The sequence below is a fragment of the Culex pipiens genome, chromosome 2, assembly GCF_016801865.2.
Source record: "Culex pipiens pallens isolate TS chromosome 2, TS_CPP_V2, whole genome shotgun sequence".
NCBI classification, from domain to species: Eukaryota; Metazoa; Arthropoda; class Insecta; order Diptera; family Culicidae; genus Culex; species Culex pipiens.
Window position 1 is genome coordinate 76,209,415 of NC_068938.1, and position 19,585 is coordinate 76,228,999.

The following is a 19,585-nucleotide window of genomic DNA, read 5'->3' on the forward strand; positions in this document are numbered from 1 at the left end:
TCGCTTAAAAACCTGGATACAATCAAATTCAAAAAAAAAATCGATTCCAAAATTATTTATTTTTTTGTATTTCTAAATTTAAAAATTGAAAATTATTTTAATTATTTCAAATTTAATTATTCTCAGCTTTTTCTGTTTTTTTTTTCAGCTGCGTACCGCTGAAGAAAAATCTTTCGTGACCCTTTCCTTGACCGTTTCTTGGGCATTTTTTCATATGGAATTTTGCGTTCTTGCCGAGCTCCGTACCAGTTTTCATGTGATGATTTTCCTAAATAGGCTGCCTAGGAATTGATCATTGTAGATAAAACCAATTCGGATTCTCAACACCATGACAGCCGTCCATTTACGGGAATGTTTTGATGCTCCACTTTTTTGAGGGGACAAGGGAAAATCTCCGCGGTATCCCCAGAATAAGTTTCGCTTGGAGTTGGACAGTTTTTGAGAAGTCTAGGAAAATTTATAATTGTGTTATGTCATGGAGTTTCTTTCAAGTAAGAATAACTCAACCAGGGATTGTTTTAACAAAGTTTCGTTCATTTATATTACACAAAATGCAACAGAAAAAAAAGTTGGTGGACATTACAACTAAAGATTACTGGCGTTACTACACCTTGCGAAATGGGACTTTAATGTGACAGGCAGGTATTTCTTCTCGTTTATCAGGTCGATGGGATTAAACAAAAACAAAAAGTAATAATAAAAGTAAAAAAAACCTTTCCTAAACTTACCAACTACGCACGGATTGTCTTACTTGCTAGCATAAAACTTCTTCGTCGAGTCCTTCGCCATGTCGACCAGGGTTTGCGCCGGCTGGAATGGAGCTCCGTACAGGTCGGCGTACGACCGCATCTTGTCGACTAGCTTGCCCGCGCCGTACTGGTCCACCCAGCGGAACGGTCCACCGGTGAACGGTGGGAATCCAAGTCCGAACACGGCACCGACGTCACCCTCCAGCGGGCTGTCCAGGATCTTCTCCTCCAGACAGAGCACGGCCTCGTTCACGAACCGGGACACCATTCGCAGCTGCATGTCCTCGACGCTGTTGGCACCACGCGATTGCAACGCGTACTTCTGGTTCAGGATGGCGAGGGCTTCGTGGTTGACCTCGCGGTTCTTGCTGCGGCCACCTTCGTACACAAACACTCCCTTGCCGGACTTGCGTCCCATGAAACCGGCCTTGACCATGTCTTCCATGACGCCAAGGTTGCCACCGCTGAAGCGATCGCCAAAGGCCTTGGCCAGATCAACCGCGATGTGAGCACCGACGTCGATTCCGACCTCATCGGCCAGGGTGGCGGCTCCCACCGGGAAACCGAACGATTTGGTCATCTTGTCTAGATCCTTCGGATCAACGCCCTCCTGCAGGAGGCGGATCGCTTCGGACAACATCGTGGACAAAATACGGGTCGTGTAGAAGCCTGGTCCATCGCCGACGGTGATCACAACCTTGCCCTGCTTCAAGCCAACCTCGACGGCAGCGGCGGCCGTTTCCTTCGACGTTCCCGGGTGGGTGATGATCTCCAGCAATTGCATCTTGTCTACCGGGGAGAAGTAGTGCATTCCGACAACCTTGTCCGGACGCGAGCTTCCCGCGGCAATCTTGGTGATCGGAATCGCCGACGTGTTTGTCGCAATGATGGCATGCTTCGGGATGACCTGCTCCAGCTCCTTGATCACCTTGTGCTTGATGTCCAAGTTCTCAAACACCGCCTCAATGACAATGTCCACATTGCGGAACTCGTCGTAGTTCAGCGTAGGGTTCAGGTTGGACAGGATCTGATCGCGCTCGATCGCGCTGATCCGTTTTCGCTTGATGGCGTTCTGCAGACCGGTTTGGACCTGTCCAATACCGCGGCCCAGACCCGCCTCCGTGGTGTCCTTCATCACGACGTGATAACCCTTATCGATACTCACTTGCACGATACCGGCTCCCATCAGACCCGCGCCCAGCACGCCAATCTAGAATAAACGTTAATCGTATCAGTTCAAGTTCTTTCAGTTATTCCCCAGATAAGCAGTCACTCACAGTCTTTGGCGGATTGGCGGGCTTGCCAAAGCGGTTCTTCTTGCACTCAGTCTGACCGCGGAACAGCCCGATGAGACCCTTCGATTGTGGAGTCTGCGACAACTCTCCGAATCCCTTGCGTTCCGCCTCCGAACCAACCTCGAAGCCCTTGTCGACGCCGGTGCGAATCACGTCCAAAATCTACAATTAGAAGCGCGATCAGCATCTAAAGTGCCAAACACCTAACAAGAACAAACCTTCAACGGCGCCGGGTACAATCCACCGGACATCTTCATGACCTGCTCGCGCGCCTTGCCAAACACCTTGTCCTTGACCCAGTCAATCGAGAAGGCGAAATCCATGACGCCGTTCACGAGCCCACCCTTCTTGCGGTTCACCTTCAGCTTATCCGAGGCAATGTCCTTGGCCGCCTGGATGGCAACCTTCTCCAGGTACTCGATCGTGCTGTCTTCGGAGTTCTTCAGTCCCGGACCCAACGGATTCACCAGCAAGTCCACAATGCCCAGCTTCTTGGCCTTGTCTGCCTTGACGTTCTTCCCGGTCAGCGCCAAATCCAGCGCCGTCGGAATCGACGACAACTTCGGCAGTCGCTGAGTTCCGCCCGCCCCGGGCAGCAGACCCAACATCACCTCCGGCAACCCCAAATTCGTCTTCTTGCTCTTAACCGCAATCCGGTACTGACAGGCCAGCGCCAGCTCCAGCCCTCCTCCCAGACAAACTCCGTTGATCGCGGCCACAATCGGCTTGCGGCTCTTCTCCATCTTGTTGAACTGCAGCTGGCCCTCGTGCGAGATCTTCGTCGCTTCCTCGACCGTCTTGCACTTTTCCAGCATGGTAATGTCGGCCCCCGCGATGAAGCAGCCCGGTTTGGCCGAAATGACCACCGCAGAGCTGAGGGCGGGGTTCGTCTCCAGCTCGCGGAACACGGCATCGAACTCGGCCTGCACCTCGGCACCGAGCGAGTTGACCTTGACGCCGGGCGAGTCCAGCGTCACCACCAGCACGCCGTCGACGACCTTGGTCTTGATGTGCTTGGCGGCGGGCGCACTGGCCAGGAAGCGGCTCTGCATCAGCGGGGAGGATCCTAGGTGGGGGGTGGGGGTTGGTGAGAGAGAAATGAAAATGTTGAATAAAGCAACTTTTTGTTCATGTTATACATGTTTCAAGAAGACTTTACATAGCGTTGCATCTTGGAAGGCACGTCGTCGAAAAAAAAGATAATTTTGGCTGATTTTAGCGTGACGTACTTTATGGATGAAGCCTTACCACAGAGATATATATGTATTTCGGGATTCGAGATTCGATCATCGAAAGTGATGAAAACAAAGACGTGTGCAATCAGATGTAAACTATGTAGGATACATTAAATAACATTCATTTTTGTATTTTTGTTGAAATAGCACATTTTAAAGTTTTTTACAATTTTTAAATCTTGGAAGCCCGAATCAAAATTCAAAACATTTGAGCTTGAAATTTAGATTCTTTTATCCTTTGTTATGATTTTTTCCTCTGTTCATTCTGACCACTCTGGCTTTTGATTTTCCGCCCTTCTAGATTTTTAAAATTAGTTCTTATAAAGCAACCAAGGAAGTTATTGTCTTCTTATTCAAAAATAATCAAAATTACTGACCCAATCCTGTAACAACCAGATTGTAAAAATCCGTAGTAACAGTTCAATTCTGGAGTTTTTTTTTGAAAAGGTCCAATAAACCAAATTTCCAGTTTTTGCATTTTGGGTGTTTTTGAAACCGCCTTGAGTCAGGGGTATTGAAAAACACCCAAAAAGCAAAAACTGAAAATTTGGTTTATTGGACCTTTTCAAAAAAAAACTCCAGAATTAGGTTATACGCCGACTCGGTTTTGAGGTTAGAAATTTGACAGCTTGGCTGCACTGTTTACATTTTTTGCACGTGTGTCTCTGTAAAAATGTGTGTGCGTGTGCGCTCGTGACGTCATGCTGTAAAACCTAATAGGGTGAACAAGCAGCCTATCCTTTATGCTAAAGTGACAGTTCACGCCAAGAGAGTTATTGCGTGTATTGCGTATACGTACACGAAAAACATTGAGGTTAAATTTTGTACCCGCCAGCAAAACAAATCGTGTGCAAGTGTGCGTGAGAGCGGGCTTAGATAACTCTAGTAAGAGGGGGATAGACTGCTTGTGCACAATCGCAGATTCGCCCTATTGAACTGTGCTACGGAAATAGTCAATCTAGGTACAGTATTTGTTCGGTAACTGGGCTGAGAACGTAGCCCAGTCACCGAATGCTGCTCGCTTACTGGGCTGAACGAAAAATAACGAAGGGAACACCGATGCATAATATTTTCCTGATGATCAAATTTATTTACGATGTTTACTTTTCATATTTCTTTAATTGTGACTTGAAATGAAATAAAAGATGGAAAAAAGTTTTTATTATTTATTGAACATGCCTTTGCATCCATTAACCCCTCGGTCATTTTGGTTTGTTTTGGTTTTTTGACGTTTGTCTGCTTTTTAACTGGGCTACGGCCCAGTTATCGAGCGCCCAGTTAAACAACGCCCAGTTACCGAACAACTACTGTATATTGATAGTAATTTTGTAGACTTTCGGGGATGAATAAAAGAAATATATCGATAGTTCCCGTAGTTTTGAAGATACTAAATGTTTGTAACAAAAATCTTGGTGCAAAAGCTCTGGTTGATGTGCAACGTTAAAAATTTAAGAACTTGAGCATTTACAGCATTACAAAATGTGATGAATTTCAGAAAACATTTTTTTAATTATTAACCAAATAATTTAAGAATTACAGAATTGAATCAATTTTGGAATACAAAAATTAATAATTTAATTACTTAGGAATTTATTAATCTATGAATAAGAGTTTAAAAACTTTGGATTTTATAAAATATGATTTATGGAAAAAATAGGAATAAAATAATTTAAAGAATTTAATAATTTTCGAATTCAATGATGTAAAAATTATGGATTTAAAAAATGAAAAACTCAGCAATTACAAAAAAATCAGAGTTTTTGAATGTTGAAACAATTTTATTTCAAAATTGTTAGATTTTAAGAATATATTTTAGAATTTGGGAATCTTAAGATTTTAAATATTGAATATTGTATCAGATACAGTTCCGACTCGATTATCCGGACGCAACGATGCCAGATTATTTTATGAGAGATCTGTATTTTCCTAAAAATAAATCTGTATTTTATCTGTATCATGGAAAATTCGGAGCCATTGAATTGTGTTTTTTTTATTTTCAGCGACAAATTTGAGCTGTGGGTCTCGTGGCGCAGGGGTAGCGGCTTCGGCTGCCGATCCCGATGATGCTATGAGACGCGGGTTCGATTCCCGCCTTATCCACTGAGCTTCTATCGGATGGTGAAGTAAAACGTCGGTCCCGGTTTCTCCTGTCTCGTCAGAGGCGCTGGAGCAGAAATCCCACGTTAGAGGAAGGCCATGCCCCGGGTGGCGTAGTGCCAATAGTTTCGTTTTTTTTTTGAGCTTTTTAATCATTTAAATGCATAAATTAATAACTAAATTGTTGAAATTTTCAAATAAAATCACTTGTAAAAAATATGTATACACAGAATTTTGTGATTTTTAGGATCAAAAAACGAATCACAATTTTTTTTTGTCTTAATTTTTCATTTTCTTGTTTTTAACATAAAATTTGAGCCCTGTGACCCCATTTTAGTAAAATTTGTCGTTGATTGCCTATTAAAAAATAAAATATATTTTTTCAATATTACATCACCGCCATTTCAGCCGCCATCTTGGATTTAAACATTCTCATTCATTTTAGCGTAGTTCAGGGTTCATACGACAATAAACACCTTTTTTTAAAAGGTCCAATAAACCAAATTTTCAGTTTTTGCTTTTTGGGTGTTTTTTAATACCCCTGACTCAAGGTGGTTTCAAAAAGACCCAAAAAGCAAAAACTGGAAAATTTGTTTTATTGGACCTTCAAAATAAAAACTCCAGATACAGTAGTTATTCGGTAACTGGGCTGAGAACGTAGTCCAGTCACCGAATGTTGCTCGTTAACTGGGCTGAACAAAAAATAACGAGGGGACCACCGATGCATAATATTTTCCTTATGAAACATACAAATAATAGTTACTCAAATAAATTTACAATGCTTACTTATTATATTCTTCATTTGTGACTTAAATTTGAAAAAAAATGAAAAAAGGTTTGTGTATTTATTGAATCTGATTTTTGCATCCATTAACCCCTCGGTCATTTCGTTTTGTTTTGATTTTTTGACGTTTGTTTGCTTCTTAACTGGGCTACGACCCAGTTATCAAGCGCCCAGTTACCGAACAATTACTGTTAAGGAGGTATTAGACTGTCAAACACGAAAAAAAGCAAGTTTGTTTAGCATAATCTAATACCTCCTTTTGTCTTAAACAGAATTTTATTACCCCTGAACGATTGGTTGAGTGAAAACCTAACGATATCGGTAAAATTCAACCATAATTCGGTAATAAAGTTCGTTATTGTTTGCAATTTTCTACTTTAGCATTCGATAAAAAAAAATCGTCAAAATTTTACCTTCAGCTTCCATTTTAAACACTGTCAGTTTCAACACTAAAGGACTAAATGATTTTCTGTCTACGAAAGACCCAATTTTGGCTCGATGTTTACACTGTAGAACGGTATAATCACACAACCTTGCACGTTTCGAGTGATAATGAGCAGGAATAAGCTTAAGCCAAACATAATGACCAGCGTTACATTCGAATTCGACTGCACTAGAAGTAACCCTCGTTAGTAGGTGTGATTTTCCTTTTTTCATAAATTCACCAGAATGTCAACGAGTGAATCACAAAACACAAGGAAATTTATGCACAAACCCCCATTTCGATCAAGCTAGTGCTCTTTTAGCGGAGAGATCATTCTATCCGTATCAAACAGCGTTAAAGCTCTATTTGGTTATGTCACATTGAAGCGATTTGTTGTAGAGCTGCTGAGTCAATCCTGGAAATTGCTGAGTCTAAAAGTAAAGCCTTCACGTGATCACCTTGCTGATAACTTTCAATCAAAATAAATCCTTATCAGGCTGTTCTTTTTCTTTTGCTAAATTGTATGCGAATTTGCTTTCGTAACAATTATAGCTGTAAAACATGAACCAACATTTTCTTACGGATTTCCAATTTGCTGGAATCATTTCTCAGAGTGCCCCAACATGTGCTGTCTCATCCTCGCCAAGACATTCCTTCTCACTTGCACCTATTATCAACTTTACGCGGCGCAACAGACTTCGTCTCTTCTCTCCATACCCAACCCCCCTTTTTCGCCCCATCCCAAGTCCACTGCCGTCACCGTGCCGATGTGCACCCCCTCGGACAAAGTCCAACTCGGCTATTTTGCTTTTCACCGGACCGGACTTACTGATACAAAGATTAAGTCAGCGAGCCCAACTCAAATCCTAGCCGCAAGCTAAGGAACGAGGCTGATAAGAAGTTGCCCCAAAATCCTTCCCCGGACGAGAGAGCCAGATTCCAGATTGACCGGTGGCCACTTACCTCTGAAATTGACCGACCGGGCAAAGGTCAGTTGGCGCTGCAGCGACGTCCCAATCAGTCTTAGGCTGGCCATTTTCTCTTCTCGCACTCACTTACGGGGGGGAGCTGCAAAATCGAAATGAAAGTTTGAACAATCTTAAACCCCAAAGAAATTTTACTTACAGAAACGGAAAGGCACTTTAATCCGAGGTGAAATTAAACTAATAAAAAAAAACTAAAAAATAATTAAATTGATGACGAGATGCAGCCACTCAAATGGAACGCGATTAGCACATCCGACGACGACGACTTGGACTGTCTCGGTAGGCGACGATGCAACGAATGTCGACGACGGCGATGACTTATGACATTTTTGTCTTTCACACTTCTTTTGTCATGTCGGTTTTGTTGTTGTAACACTGTAAAGGTCAATCTGACGTTAAAAGTTGTGCTTTTTCAACGTGTTGTGCAATTTAATTTGAAATCGACGTTAATTTTCAATGTCTGAATTGGTACATTTAAAAAACAGAAAAATAATACACAGAAAAAAATCATGGTAATATTACATCTGGAAAGGGGTACATCTTTTATGTCAGAAAAAATGTGTAATTTTACCTCTGAAAATGTGTAATTTTACCACTATTCTGGTGTAATGTCGCATTTTCAGTCTAAATTGAGGTAAAATTACATCATAAAAGAGGTAATATTCAACCTTCTAAAATTACACCTTCCAAATTTACACTTTTTTTTTGCTGTGTACATTTAAGGGAAACATAATTCAAAAGTCATAAAAAGTTGAAAATTGTTGGTTGGAATTTTTCGCTTACAAATCCAAAGGACGGGGGATCGAGACCCACCTCGAGTGACTTTGATTTTTCATCCATGTTCAGCTTTTCATGTATTTCAAGTATGTCCTTAACTTTCTCGTTGAGAGCAGATGGGAAACGAACCCAGAACCATTCGCTTACCAAGCGAATACCTTAACCCTCTACAACCTAACCCCGCCTTTAGACGGGCTTCGATCTAAAAAATCGCCAAAAATCAATTTTCCAACCGATTTTTGATCTTTAAAAAGCATTGGAAAGAAGAACTCTTAAAATTATAGATAATTTCAGGGTTGGAAGTTTAACTTGTTTTATGTGACTTTGCCAATGTTTTTAAAAATGCCATTTTTTTAGGGGTCAACTTTGGCTGTGTTTTTTACTAACATTTCCTATATTTTCAGTAAAAATAAGTATGCAGTAATTTTTGTAGTGTCCCAGACTATGCCTCTACGCATTTTTTTGCAATTTAAATGATGATGGTGCGATTCTATAGCAGAAAATGTGAAAAACATGCAAAAAATTGAAAAAGTGACTGTAAAAACATGAATAAATTAGATAGGCGAAATGTAATTATAATAGGTGGTAGAGTAGGCCAAATACTACCAAAAACAAGCATAAACTAAACAAGATAAATGCTAATTAAAATACTAAAAATGAAACAAGAAAAACATAAAACAAGAGAAGTAAAGTTTTTCGTAGAACAAAAGTTGCTCAAAATGACCTCCTGAACACGTGAAAAATAAATATTTTCGAAAAAAAAATTTGGGCAGTAGAGGGTTAATCAGCCAACCACGGCTGCTCCATTGTTTTATTTTAAAATACAGTCCAGACTCGATAATCCGAAGGCCTCGGAAAAATTTCACTTAGGATAATCGAACCACGAAAAAAAACGCTACGCTAAAGTGATTTAGAATTTTTAAATCTAATCCAATATGGCGGTGACGATACATTGAAAAAAATCATATTATTATTTAATAGGCTATCAACTATTCAAATTTAACTAATATTGTTTCGCAGAGCTCAAATTTGATGAAAAAGACAAAAACGAAAAAAAAATTGTTCGTGATTCGATTATCCGAAGTTCCATACAAACCTTAGGATAATCGAGTCTGGACTTTTATAGTCAAAGCCAAAACTAAAAACACTTTTTCAGAAAAAAAAGTTTTCCCAAAACTGCACACTATGATTTTTTGACCGAATTCGGTAATGTTAACCGAATTTTCAACTGCTGAGTTTGGTAAACTGAAAATAACCGATTTCGGTAAAAACAAACCGAAATTAACTAATGAAGTTTATTATTATTTATCGTATAACCGATACATGGTAAAATATTGTAAATTTTGCCAAATAGTTTGCCGATCTAAACTTTACCGATTTTTCAACTTCCGAATTCGGTAAAAACTATCTAAGTGTGTAGTTATTTGCTAAACAAACTGTCAAGGAGGAAACTGTCAAATGCAACAAACTCACAGAGTTACTTTTTCCTGAAAACTCTTTAAAAATTTGAGAAACCGCCATTTTCAAAAAGGGTGCAAAAAAACATTGACTTTTAGATACTTTATAAAACAAATGTTTTTCAAACACTACTCTATTTTTAGAGTATCTCTCAAAAAAGTTTTTTAAAACTATATTTTTTTCAGCAAACTGCTTTTGCTCAAAAGAATGGAGAAACTAAATGAGCAAAAAAATAAAAAAAATATAAAAAAATAAATAACAAGTCAAACATTTTAGCGAAAAACGTTACTTAATCCACCTTTTTTTTCCTCCTCTCTAGAGTGATTCTAACCCCCCTAAAGTGTCCACATGGTTTATGGATCTCCCCTAACGTGATCACAGCACCTAAGAGGTCCTAATAAAAAAAAGTGATGAGTAAAAAAAATAGACTACATACAGACTTTTTGTCAAGATTATACAGACACCGCCTTTGAGGAAAATGGCATCCCTCTACACGGCTTTTTCATGGCGATCAGACCCGACCATTTGAGGTTATGTAAGTTCAGACCATTTTTTAAACTGCTTGTAATTTTAGATAGCTTTCTAAAAATTTATAATATGGCAGGTTTTCATGCAAAAATCAACCTTTTTTGCAAATTGTGAAATTTATATGCAGCAGTTTTTTAAGCATAACTTTTGATGTGCTTTACTAAATCTTATAAATTTCAATAGGGACTTATGGGACCCCAAGACGAATCGAATGAGACCAATACGGTCAAAATCGGCTCAGCCAGTAACGAGATATTCCAGTGACATTGATTCGGTACACATATGTACACATTTGTTTGTTGTCGACAAAAAATGTGACAGGTTTATTTTTCCAGACTTATCCATTTATGTTTTGTAGTGAAACCAAAGCGGAAACATATTTATTGAGAAATTAATTAGAAGTTTGTTGCGCTTGAAATCATGTTGGGTGCATGTTTGATTTCAAGTAACCGAAAATTTCACCATAATGGTAACATTTTTGCAACATATTTGTAACATTGTTGCAACACCATCAATTTCTCCTACAAATATTAGCATCGCATAGGAAACATTGCCGCAACATGTTCACAGCTATCTGGCTATTGTTGCCAATCGCGTTATTGTCGTGCGCTTTTTTGTCACCAGGAGTGTTGCGTAGGGTATTTTAACCATTAGTGGACCCCCTAGTGGAGCCGAAGCGCATTTTTCACAAATTTTCAATATTTTAAGCACTTTTTCATAACCCTTTGTACAAAACAATGAAAATTGAAGTCTTTTGAACAATTTTGACTATTTGTTTTATCAGTTTAATTATTTTAGAGCAGAAAAATAGCCATTTGAAAAAAAGTTTTTTTGCCTTGTTATGGACCCCCTTTTCCTATAGTGGACCCGGGTCCATAATCCGATTGTGGACCCGGGTCCACTATAGGCAAACTGTTATTTTTATATCAAATTTAACCAATATTTGATGTTTTGATGCATGGTGTAGGTATAATGATAGATATAATGAATAAAATATGGATTTTGCTCACTTTTCATCATAAACAAATATGTTTTGTTAACAAATTTGGCTTTAAACAACAACAAAACCTAACAGACGTTTAAAAACATTTATTTCCGAATAAGATCAGAGAAAACGTTTCAAAAATCACTGTAAACATAAAATAATAAAAAAAAGTAATTTTGATGCACATTTTTTCATATTAATTACATAAATGTTTGACCGAAACTAAACAATAGATTTGTTTACAGTTGCTCATAAAACCACGCATGTTTATTTAAAAAAATGTGTTGTTCTTGATTTATTATTATAAAATATCATTTCAAACTGCAATTACGATGCTTCAGTTTAGTACAATTGACTGTAGTTTTGATTAATTATATTTTTTTACGGCTTCAGCATTTTTGGTACTTTTAACATGAAACAGCTATATTTATACTCATAATTGAAAAAATATGCGTTTAGGTTGATAACAACAAGCATTTATTGTATATTTAAGAGAAACTTTTGCTTAAATACACAGTTTTCTTCATCTTTGAAGGTTTAATTAACAGGGGTCCACTTTTGGAAAAGTTTGGATTTTCGTTATCCTATATCCACCCTAATTTCTGCTCGAAAATGATCAGTTCTTCGCTTTATTTTATTAAAGTTCCTTAAACTTGCATTATTTCGACTTGCTGAAGTTAAATAATCAGTCAAAAAGTGATTTAATAGTTAATTCAATCATAAAATATAAATGCAGTTTTGTTGTGAAAATGCTAGTGGCCATGGCTGATTTCAGATGTCGAACTCAAAACACTTATTTTGGTGAAAAGGACAATTCAATATCAGTCAACATTGATTTAAATGATGCTGAACATGCCAAATAAAAGATTTGTAGGCAACAACACGCTTGAAATTGTGATTTTATTGAATTTTTCATCAAAACCCCTTCAGAGGGTCCACTATAGGAAAGGGGTCCACTAATGGATAACGTACCCTATTGAAAATGAAACATTTTTTTTGTAATGTAATGCTTTTTTATTATTTGTTTTAGTTGTCGTCCAGAATAAAAACAGCGAGTTTTTTTAGCTTTTTCCAAATAAATTTTAAATAACTAAGTTTGTTCAAAGCATAACTCTTTTTTTATCAAACATTTTATCTAAAGATTTTTCACCCCCTCTTCAAATTTTGCACAAAAAATCTGGGGCATTTTTTTAAATTACTTTAAAATTTGAATGGAAATTAAAGTGCATTCCGCTGAAAACAATTTTAAATACATTCCCCTGCGTTTAGAATCATTTTTAGCATGTTTGGGTTGATTTAATCTCTTGATTTTTTTTAATTTTCGATGTTTAGTACAATCCAGTCTCGAGTATCAAAAATGAAAATTTGCCAAGGCCTTCGGATAATCAAGTCTGGACTGCATCGCACAAAGTTTTTTTTTTGTCTTCCTCACCTTACTGAGGGAAGGCTATAAAATCACTCGAAAAATGAACTTTTTAGTTAGACCTCCTAGACCTACCTTCATTTGTACATATCGATTCAGAATCCCAAGCTGAACAAATGTCTGTGTGTTTGGCTGTATGTTAGATATCCCAAGCAGCATTTATTGTCGCCAAGCCTTATTTGCAACTAATTCAAAACAATCCAATATTGCTCAGGCAACATGTAGGGTATTTTAACCATTAGTGGACCCCCTAGTAGAGCCGAAACACATTTTTTACATTTTTTTTAATATTTTAAGCACTTTTTCATAACCCTCTGTACAAAACAATGAAATCTGAAGTCTTTTGAACAATTTTGACTATTTGTTTCATCAGTTATTCGTTTTTGAGCAGAAAAATAGCCATTTGAAAAAAAAAAGTTTTTTTTCCTGTTATGGACCCCCTTTTCCTATAGTGGACCTGGGTCCATAATCCGATTGTGGACCCGGGTCCACTATAGGCAAACTGTTATTTTTATACCAAATTTAAACGATTTTGGATGTTTTGATGCATGGTGTAGGTCTAATGATAGATATAACGAATAAAAGATGGATTTTGCTCACTTTTCATCATAAGAAAATATGTTTTGTTGACAAATTTGGCTTTAAACAACGGAAAAATCTAACAGACATTTAAACACATTTATTTCCGTAAAAGATCAGAGAAAACTTTTCAAAAACTACTGTAAAAATAAAAATAAATTTAAAAATGTTTTTTTGATTCAAATTTTTTCCATATTTATTACATAAATGGTGGACCGAAACTAAACAATACAGTTGCTTTACAGTTGCTGATAAAACCACGCACGTTTATTTAAAAAAAAATGTTTTGTTATTGATTTATTATTATAAAATATCATTTCAAACTACATTTATGATGCTTCAGTTAAGTACAATTAACTATAGTTTCGATAAATTTTAAATTCTTACGGCTTCAGAATTGTTGGTACTTTTAACATGAAAACAGCTATATTTATACTCATAATTGAAAAAATATTCGTTTAGGTTGATTACAACAAGCATTTATTGTATGTTTAAGACAAACTTTTGTTTAAATACAACGTTTTCTTCATTTTTGAAGGTTAAATTTACAGGGGTCCACTTTTGGAAAAGTTTGGATTTTCGTTGTCCTATATTGGACCCCCCTAATTTTTGCTCGAAAATGAGCAGTTCTTCGCTTTATTTTAGTAAAGTTCCTTAAACTTACATTATTTCGACTTACTAAAGTTAAATGATCAGTCAAAAATGATTGGATAGTTAATTCAATAATAAAATATAAATGCTGTTTTGTTGTGAAAATGCTAGTGGCCATGGCTGATTTCAGATGTCGAACTCAAAACACTTATTTTGGTGAAAAGGACGATTCAATGTCAGTCAACATTGTTTTAAATGATGCTGAACATGCCAAATAAAAGATTTGTAGACAACAACACGCTTGAAATTGTGATTTTATTGAATTTTTCATCAAAAACGCTTCAGAGGGTCCACTATAGGAAAGGGGTCCACTAATGGTTAACGTACCCTAATGTCAGACATTACCATTCATCCAACTCCTTGTTTAAAAACAAAAGAGACTTGCAAAAAGAAAAAAAATAAATTAATTTAAAAAATATTTGATTTTGTTTTTTATTATCAAATAAAAAAAAAGCCAAAACTTTACAGTTATTATTGTGTCATAAAATTACAAAATGTATAGGAATTAATGGGAAAAAATCGATTAACCAAATTTTGGATCCTAAAAATGCTGTGGCCCAGTTAAAGCGAAGACAAAGGTAAAAAAAACAATAACAAATCAAGTCAGTGGATGCAAAAGTTAAGTTCAATAAATAAAAAATAAAATTTCTAAGTTCATGAAATTTCATGTTGTGAGGGATGCCAGATGGTTTTTTAAAATGTCTGTAAAAAAGTCTGTGTATGTCTGTGCACTTGTCTAAAATTCAAATATATCAATTTACAGTCATTGAAATCCATCAGAAATTGCGTTTTTAAGCATTTGAGAACTAACTAAATAAGTTTCGGTTAAAATTTTTACAAATTATTAATTTAATGAAGTTTTTTAAAAGTCTGTGTACCTCAAAAAATGTCTGACACAAGCCCAAATGTCTGTGAAACACAGACAAATCTGTGCATCTGGCATCCTTGGTTGTGATCGAAGGTTATTCAAAGGGTACTACTCTCTGGAAGTATTTTTTTTTAATTATGTTTATTTCTATTTTTGTTATGAAAATGTAATGCATCGATTTTCCCCCTCGTCATTTTTCGATCAGTCCAGTTAGCAGGCAGCATTCGGTAACTGGTCTACGTTCTCAGCCCAGTTACCGAACAAGTACTGTATATTAACTTTAAATTTTGAGTTAAGTGCACATAACGTTTTAAGTGCAAGAACTGTTCATCAGTTAGAAAATAATTTTCAATAAAGTATGCTCCGAATTTGCGATTTTTTTGTGGATTTTGGCGAGTTCTCGAATTTTTCCCGTATCCCCAGAACTGTAGAATTTCTTTTATAACTTTTGTTGCAGTAAAGTGTGGGAACGTGTGGGATTCTGCTGCAGAACCGCTGCAAAATTGCACGATTCTGCGGTACTGGAATAAACCTGTTGGTTTGGTAAACGCTGAATTTCCTTGAAAATTTCAGGTACAGTACTTGTTCGGTAGCAGGGCTGAACGTAAAATAACGAGGGGACCGCCGATGCATAATATTTTTCTGATAAAAAAAAAGTTTCTCAAATTTTGAACAATGCTTACTTTCCATATTTCTTCAATTGTGACATAAAATTAAATAAAAGTTTGAAATTGGTTTTTATTTATTGAACATATTTTTTGCATCCATTAGCCCCTCGGTCATTTAGGTTTGTTTTGGTTTTTTGACGTTTGTATACTTTTTTACTAGGCTACGGCTCAGTTTTTTTGTTCTACATTTTAATATCTCCCGCTATTGACGGCCCCCTATCAATATCGACAACGAAAGAGTCCACTCCATCGGCTTGTCGGCCGATTTTTTCTTGGAATGGCTCGCGAGCAGGATAATTAGTTCCGTTCGTTCTGCTGTTCGCAAAGCATTTGTTTTACTTGAACATTATTTTTTTGGAATCGTGGAACTGAGTTTCAGGAAATTCGGTAGTTTTAGAGCTAAATTGACAATAACTTAGAATAAGCGCCTAACGTATATTAATATGAATTATGTGCAATACCGTAGAGAATATATATGATATATTATAACTTTATTTATAAGAATTCTAGTAACAGTACGTACCTCAAAGCCTCAACTTCTTGATGTCCTCCATTCTAAAGTCAATCCTGCAAAAAATAATCACATTAATTTTATAGTTTTGAAAAATAAAATCCTCCCAAATCGTCACCTCAACGCCAGCACGGTCCGCACCTCGCTCGGCGTCAACCGCCACGTCGCCGAAGACGACTCCCAGTACTCGGGCAGCTCGGACACGCTCTCCAGGTTCAGAATCGTGGCCAGCTGCAGCAGCTTGGCCAGTTTATCGCGCACCGACCAGGAGGTGGCCCCGGTTAGAAACGATGCCAGGGCGCGCGCCTCCTGGTCGAGGACGAGTCCACCGAGTCGGTTGAAGGTGGACTTTTTGATGGCGCGCTCGAGTCGGGCGGTGATTTCCGTCGTCACGATGCTGACGAGGGCGTCGTAATTGCGCGGGGTGAGGGATGCCTTGAACATGGTCAGCATACCGTCGATTTGCACGATCAGGAACTGAATGAAGGTTTCTCCGGCTTCGTACGTGGCCAGTTCCTCCTCGGTGAGGTTGTGGTTGTGGGCGATGAACTGGTCCACCCAGGGATGGAGGCGCGGTTTGATGGCGGCGGTGCGGAGTTGCTGCAGGCCAAAGTCGACGAGGGCTTTGAGGGAGTCGCCGACGGATTTCAGCAGGGACAGACAACTTTCGAGCTTTTCCTTTTCGCGACTCGTCATGGCGGGGAAGTTGAGCTTGATTTCGTCGGCCATGGCGGAGTGAAGGGTTTCGATGAACTCGGTGGACATGTCGGCGTTGTTCAGCGCGGTTATGAACTTGGTACGGGCTTGATCGACGTCGCTGGTTTGGAGTCGGCCTTGTTGGATTGAGCTTTGCAGAGCGGACTGGGCCAGGTCCATGTACCCGGTGGGATAACCGGCTTTTAGGGGGGATTTGAGGGCGTTGAGGAAGTCCTGCTCCAGACAGCTGGCTGCGTTGTTGATCACGGCGCAGATTCCGTCCAGCGATTGCGTCCCGTTTGACCTTCGAATGCACTTGCGGATGATGAAGAACACGTCGTCCAACATGCTGGAACATTGCTGGCCTTGCTCCAGATTGTCCAGGGCGATCGCTTTCAATACGCTTTCCTCCATGAAGTACCGTTCAAAGAGAAGGTAGGTTCCAAGAACTTCCTGCATTTGCGTGCTCAGACGGCTCTTTTGCAGGATTTCGTTCAACTCGTTCAGCTTACCGTCTTTCGCCTCCTGGTCGAGGGAACTCTTGTCCAGGTCGTTTGCGCATCTCCGCCGGATAAACTTGACGTAAAGCTCCGCCCTGGAATGTATGATCGTAATCTCCCCAATCAACGCATCGATGTCCTTCGCGTTCAGCTTGTCCATCGAACCGCCACCCGACGGCTTTCGATAATGTCCCATGGCCGCCGTATTCCCAGAATTTTTGATAAAGTCGTTGATCTGCGCCACTCGCCGGCCAATCTGCCGATTCTTGTTGAACTCCAACACCAACTTGACGACCTCGTCGTCGCATTCGCGCTGCAAAATCGCAATCACCGGCACCAACCGACCCGCGCCGTAGCAGTTCTCGATAATCGCCTGGTTGACTTCAACTACGCGGGCAATGTTCTCCAACAAAACGGTCAACGTGTCCGAATACGCAACCGTCGTCCGCTTCTCGGCCTTGGCAATATCCATCGAAGAGCGCAGCTCCTTCTGCGCTTTCGCCTGCAGCTTCGTACAAATATACGTCATAAACTTGGCCAACCCCTCGTCGTGCATCCCGAGCAAAGGAAATATCTTAAAGAACCGCTCCACCGAAGCCAGATCGTCCTTCTTAACCGCTTCGTCAAACTTTTGATTCACGACGTGCCGAATCTGCGTCGCCGCCTGTTCCAACGTCGAAACCGCCTTACTGACCGACGTAATCGACCCCGACACATCATCCGCCGTCTTCTGCAGCAGGTTCTTATCCATCGCCAGGAACCGATTCACGTGCACCGCCCCCTTCTCAAAGTCCTCCTCTTTAATAGCCGTTATGACGCCCTGGCTGCACAGCTGCAAATCAATCAAATCGTGCACCCGCTGCTGGCACTCCGAAACCCGGCTGCGAGCCTCGTCCAACCGGCGCACCTTCGCGCTGACCTTCTCCGCCAGCTGGGACGTGTGGTCAATTTGCGTGGACAGATTGCGCGTTTTGTCCCCGACCACGCCCAACCCGGCCAGCGCCAGCCCAATGTTGCGCATTTTACCCTCCAACTGGCACTGCTGGGACAGAATCTCCTCCAGCCGGCAGTCGACATCTTTCTCTTTGGAAGCGATCCTCCGACAGGCCTCCTCGATGCCCTCCTGCGTGCTTATGTCACAGTCTTCCACGAGCGATTCCAGCTTGATCATTGCGGCTAGGATTTTGTCCTTGATTTTTATTCGCTCAATTGCACAAAGTTAGAACCGGAAAAATGCGATTTGTTTACGTAGAAATCTTGAAAAATCATTTGACTTGTTGGCAAATCAAAAAATCACAACACGCAACTGTCAGTGCGGAGCCAAAACATCTGATTGCACGCTGAATAAATTTAAGTTATTTTTGGGTAAACATCCGGTGAAACATTTCGAGTGCACAGTGAGAAACAAACAATGCAAAAATTGGTCAGAAAAATCAAAAATATTTGCTATGTTTCATTTTGATTTATTATTTTCTTATAATTGGTGAACAGCATGTAATTCCATCGAGGATCCAATGTTGGCATATAAGACCATTGATATTCTTTTACAACTAAAAGATTCAACTGAAATTGAGTCAAAAAGTAGGCAAAGTGTCCAACTTTCCATCGAATGTTCTGCCTTTTAGCAAAATAATTTATTCCAATAGGGTCCTAAAGCTCTATGTAAGTTTTAATGTACAACGGTAAAAAACATGACTAAAAACAATTTCTGATCACTTTTTTTCAATTTATTGCAAAAAAAATAAATTGACTAGAGAACATCTGGAGTTTTTTTTATTATTATTATTATTTAAAGGTCCAATGAACCGAATTTTCAGTTTTCGCTTTTTGAGTGCTTTTAATACCCCTAACTCAAGGTGGTATCAAAAACACCTACAAAGCGAAAACTTGAAATTTGGTTTATTGGATCATTTCAAATAAAAACCCCAGACATGTTTGCAATGGATCAACAATGGTCCCCTTGGGCCGCGAAGTAATTTTTTCAAAATTGATTTAAAAGTCTACTTTAACTCCTTGACGGGCGAACAAAGGGTCGTTGTACTCAGAAAAATAAGCATTATCGTTGTGAAAAATTAGCATTAGCATTAGCAATAAAGGTCGCACAATCCCGGATGGCTGCACAACGCTTATCTTGCTGTTTAACTGTAAATAAACGTATGATAGCACTAGACTCTCATCCGAGGGCTTTTGTTAATTTGATTTGGTTAACCGCGGTGGATTTTCTTGAAATAATTCGAACTGTCAAAAATCCACCAAAGCTTCTACCACATGTGGTAGAGGTGGTAGATGCTTTGGTGGATTTTTGACAGTTCGAATTATTTCAAGAAAATCCACCAAATCAAATTAACAAAAGCCCTCCGGTTACAATATT

At 39.1% G+C, this 19,585-nt stretch overlaps 2 protein-coding genes across 4 annotated transcripts; both read right to left on the bottom strand.

The window, feature by feature from the left end:
• Positions 1 to 513: 513 nt before the first annotated feature.
• LOC120413536 (trifunctional enzyme subunit alpha, mitochondrial) lies at positions 514 to 7,850 on the bottom strand. Of its 2 annotated transcripts, none has more exons than XM_039574410.2 (5): positions 7,710 to 7,850; positions 7,548 to 7,652; positions 2,263 to 3,110; positions 2,027 to 2,206; positions 514 to 1,959 (listed from the first exon to the last, which is right to left on the bottom strand). In XM_039574410.2, the coding sequence occupies exons 2-5, from the start codon at positions 7,618 to 7,620 to the stop codon at positions 748 to 750; spliced, it is 2,313 nt and encodes a 770-aa protein (XP_039430344.1). In that variant the 5' UTR covers positions 7,621 to 7,652; positions 7,710 to 7,850; the 3' UTR covers positions 514 to 747. The 2 variants fall into 2 exon arrangements, with proteins under 2 accessions (XP_039430344.1, XP_039430345.1); XM_039574411.2 differs by having other exon boundaries at positions 7,548 to 7,661.
• On the bottom strand, positions 7,807 to 18,518 carry LOC120413537 (conserved oligomeric Golgi complex subunit 4). 2 transcript variants are annotated; one of them, XM_039574412.2, is made up of 3 exons: positions 16,137 to 18,518; positions 16,031 to 16,074; positions 7,807 to 7,945 (listed from the first exon to the last, which is right to left on the bottom strand). In XM_039574412.2, exons 1-2 carry the CDS (start codon positions 18,383 to 18,385, stop codon positions 16,032 to 16,034), a joined length of 2,292 nt encoding a protein of 763 aa, XP_039430346.1. In that variant the 5' UTR covers positions 18,386 to 18,518; the 3' UTR covers positions 7,807 to 7,945; position 16,031. The 2 variants fall into 2 exon arrangements, with proteins under 2 accessions (XP_039430346.1, XP_052563436.1); XM_052707476.1 differs by lacking the exon at positions 7,807 to 7,945 and having other exon boundaries at positions 15,923 to 16,074; positions 16,137 to 18,517.
• Between the last annotated feature and the right edge of the window lie 1,067 nt (positions 18,519 to 19,585).

Bases quoted from the DNA above. Each gene is read 5' to 3' on its own strand.
- LOC120413536 (XM_039574410.2), bottom strand. From the start codon at position 7,620: ATGGCCAGCCTAAGACTGATTGGGACGTCGCTGCAGCGCCAACTGACC. The intron at 3,111-7,547 runs GTAAGTGGCCAC...CCCCCCACCTAG, and splicing joins CCGGTCGGTCAATTTCAGAG to GATCCTCCCCGCTGATGCAG. The intron at 1,960-2,026 runs GTGAGTGACTGC...CGTTTATTCTAG, and splicing joins CCGCCAATCCGCCAAAGACT to ATTGGCGTGCTGGGCGCGGG.
- LOC120413537 (XM_039574412.2), bottom strand. From the start codon at position 18,385: ATGATCAAGCTGGAATCGCTCGTGGAAGACTGTGACATAAGCACGCAG. The intron at 16,075-16,136 runs GTGACGATTTGG...TATTTTTTGCAG, and splicing joins CGGACCGTGCTGGCGTTGAG to GATTGACTTTAGAATGGAGG.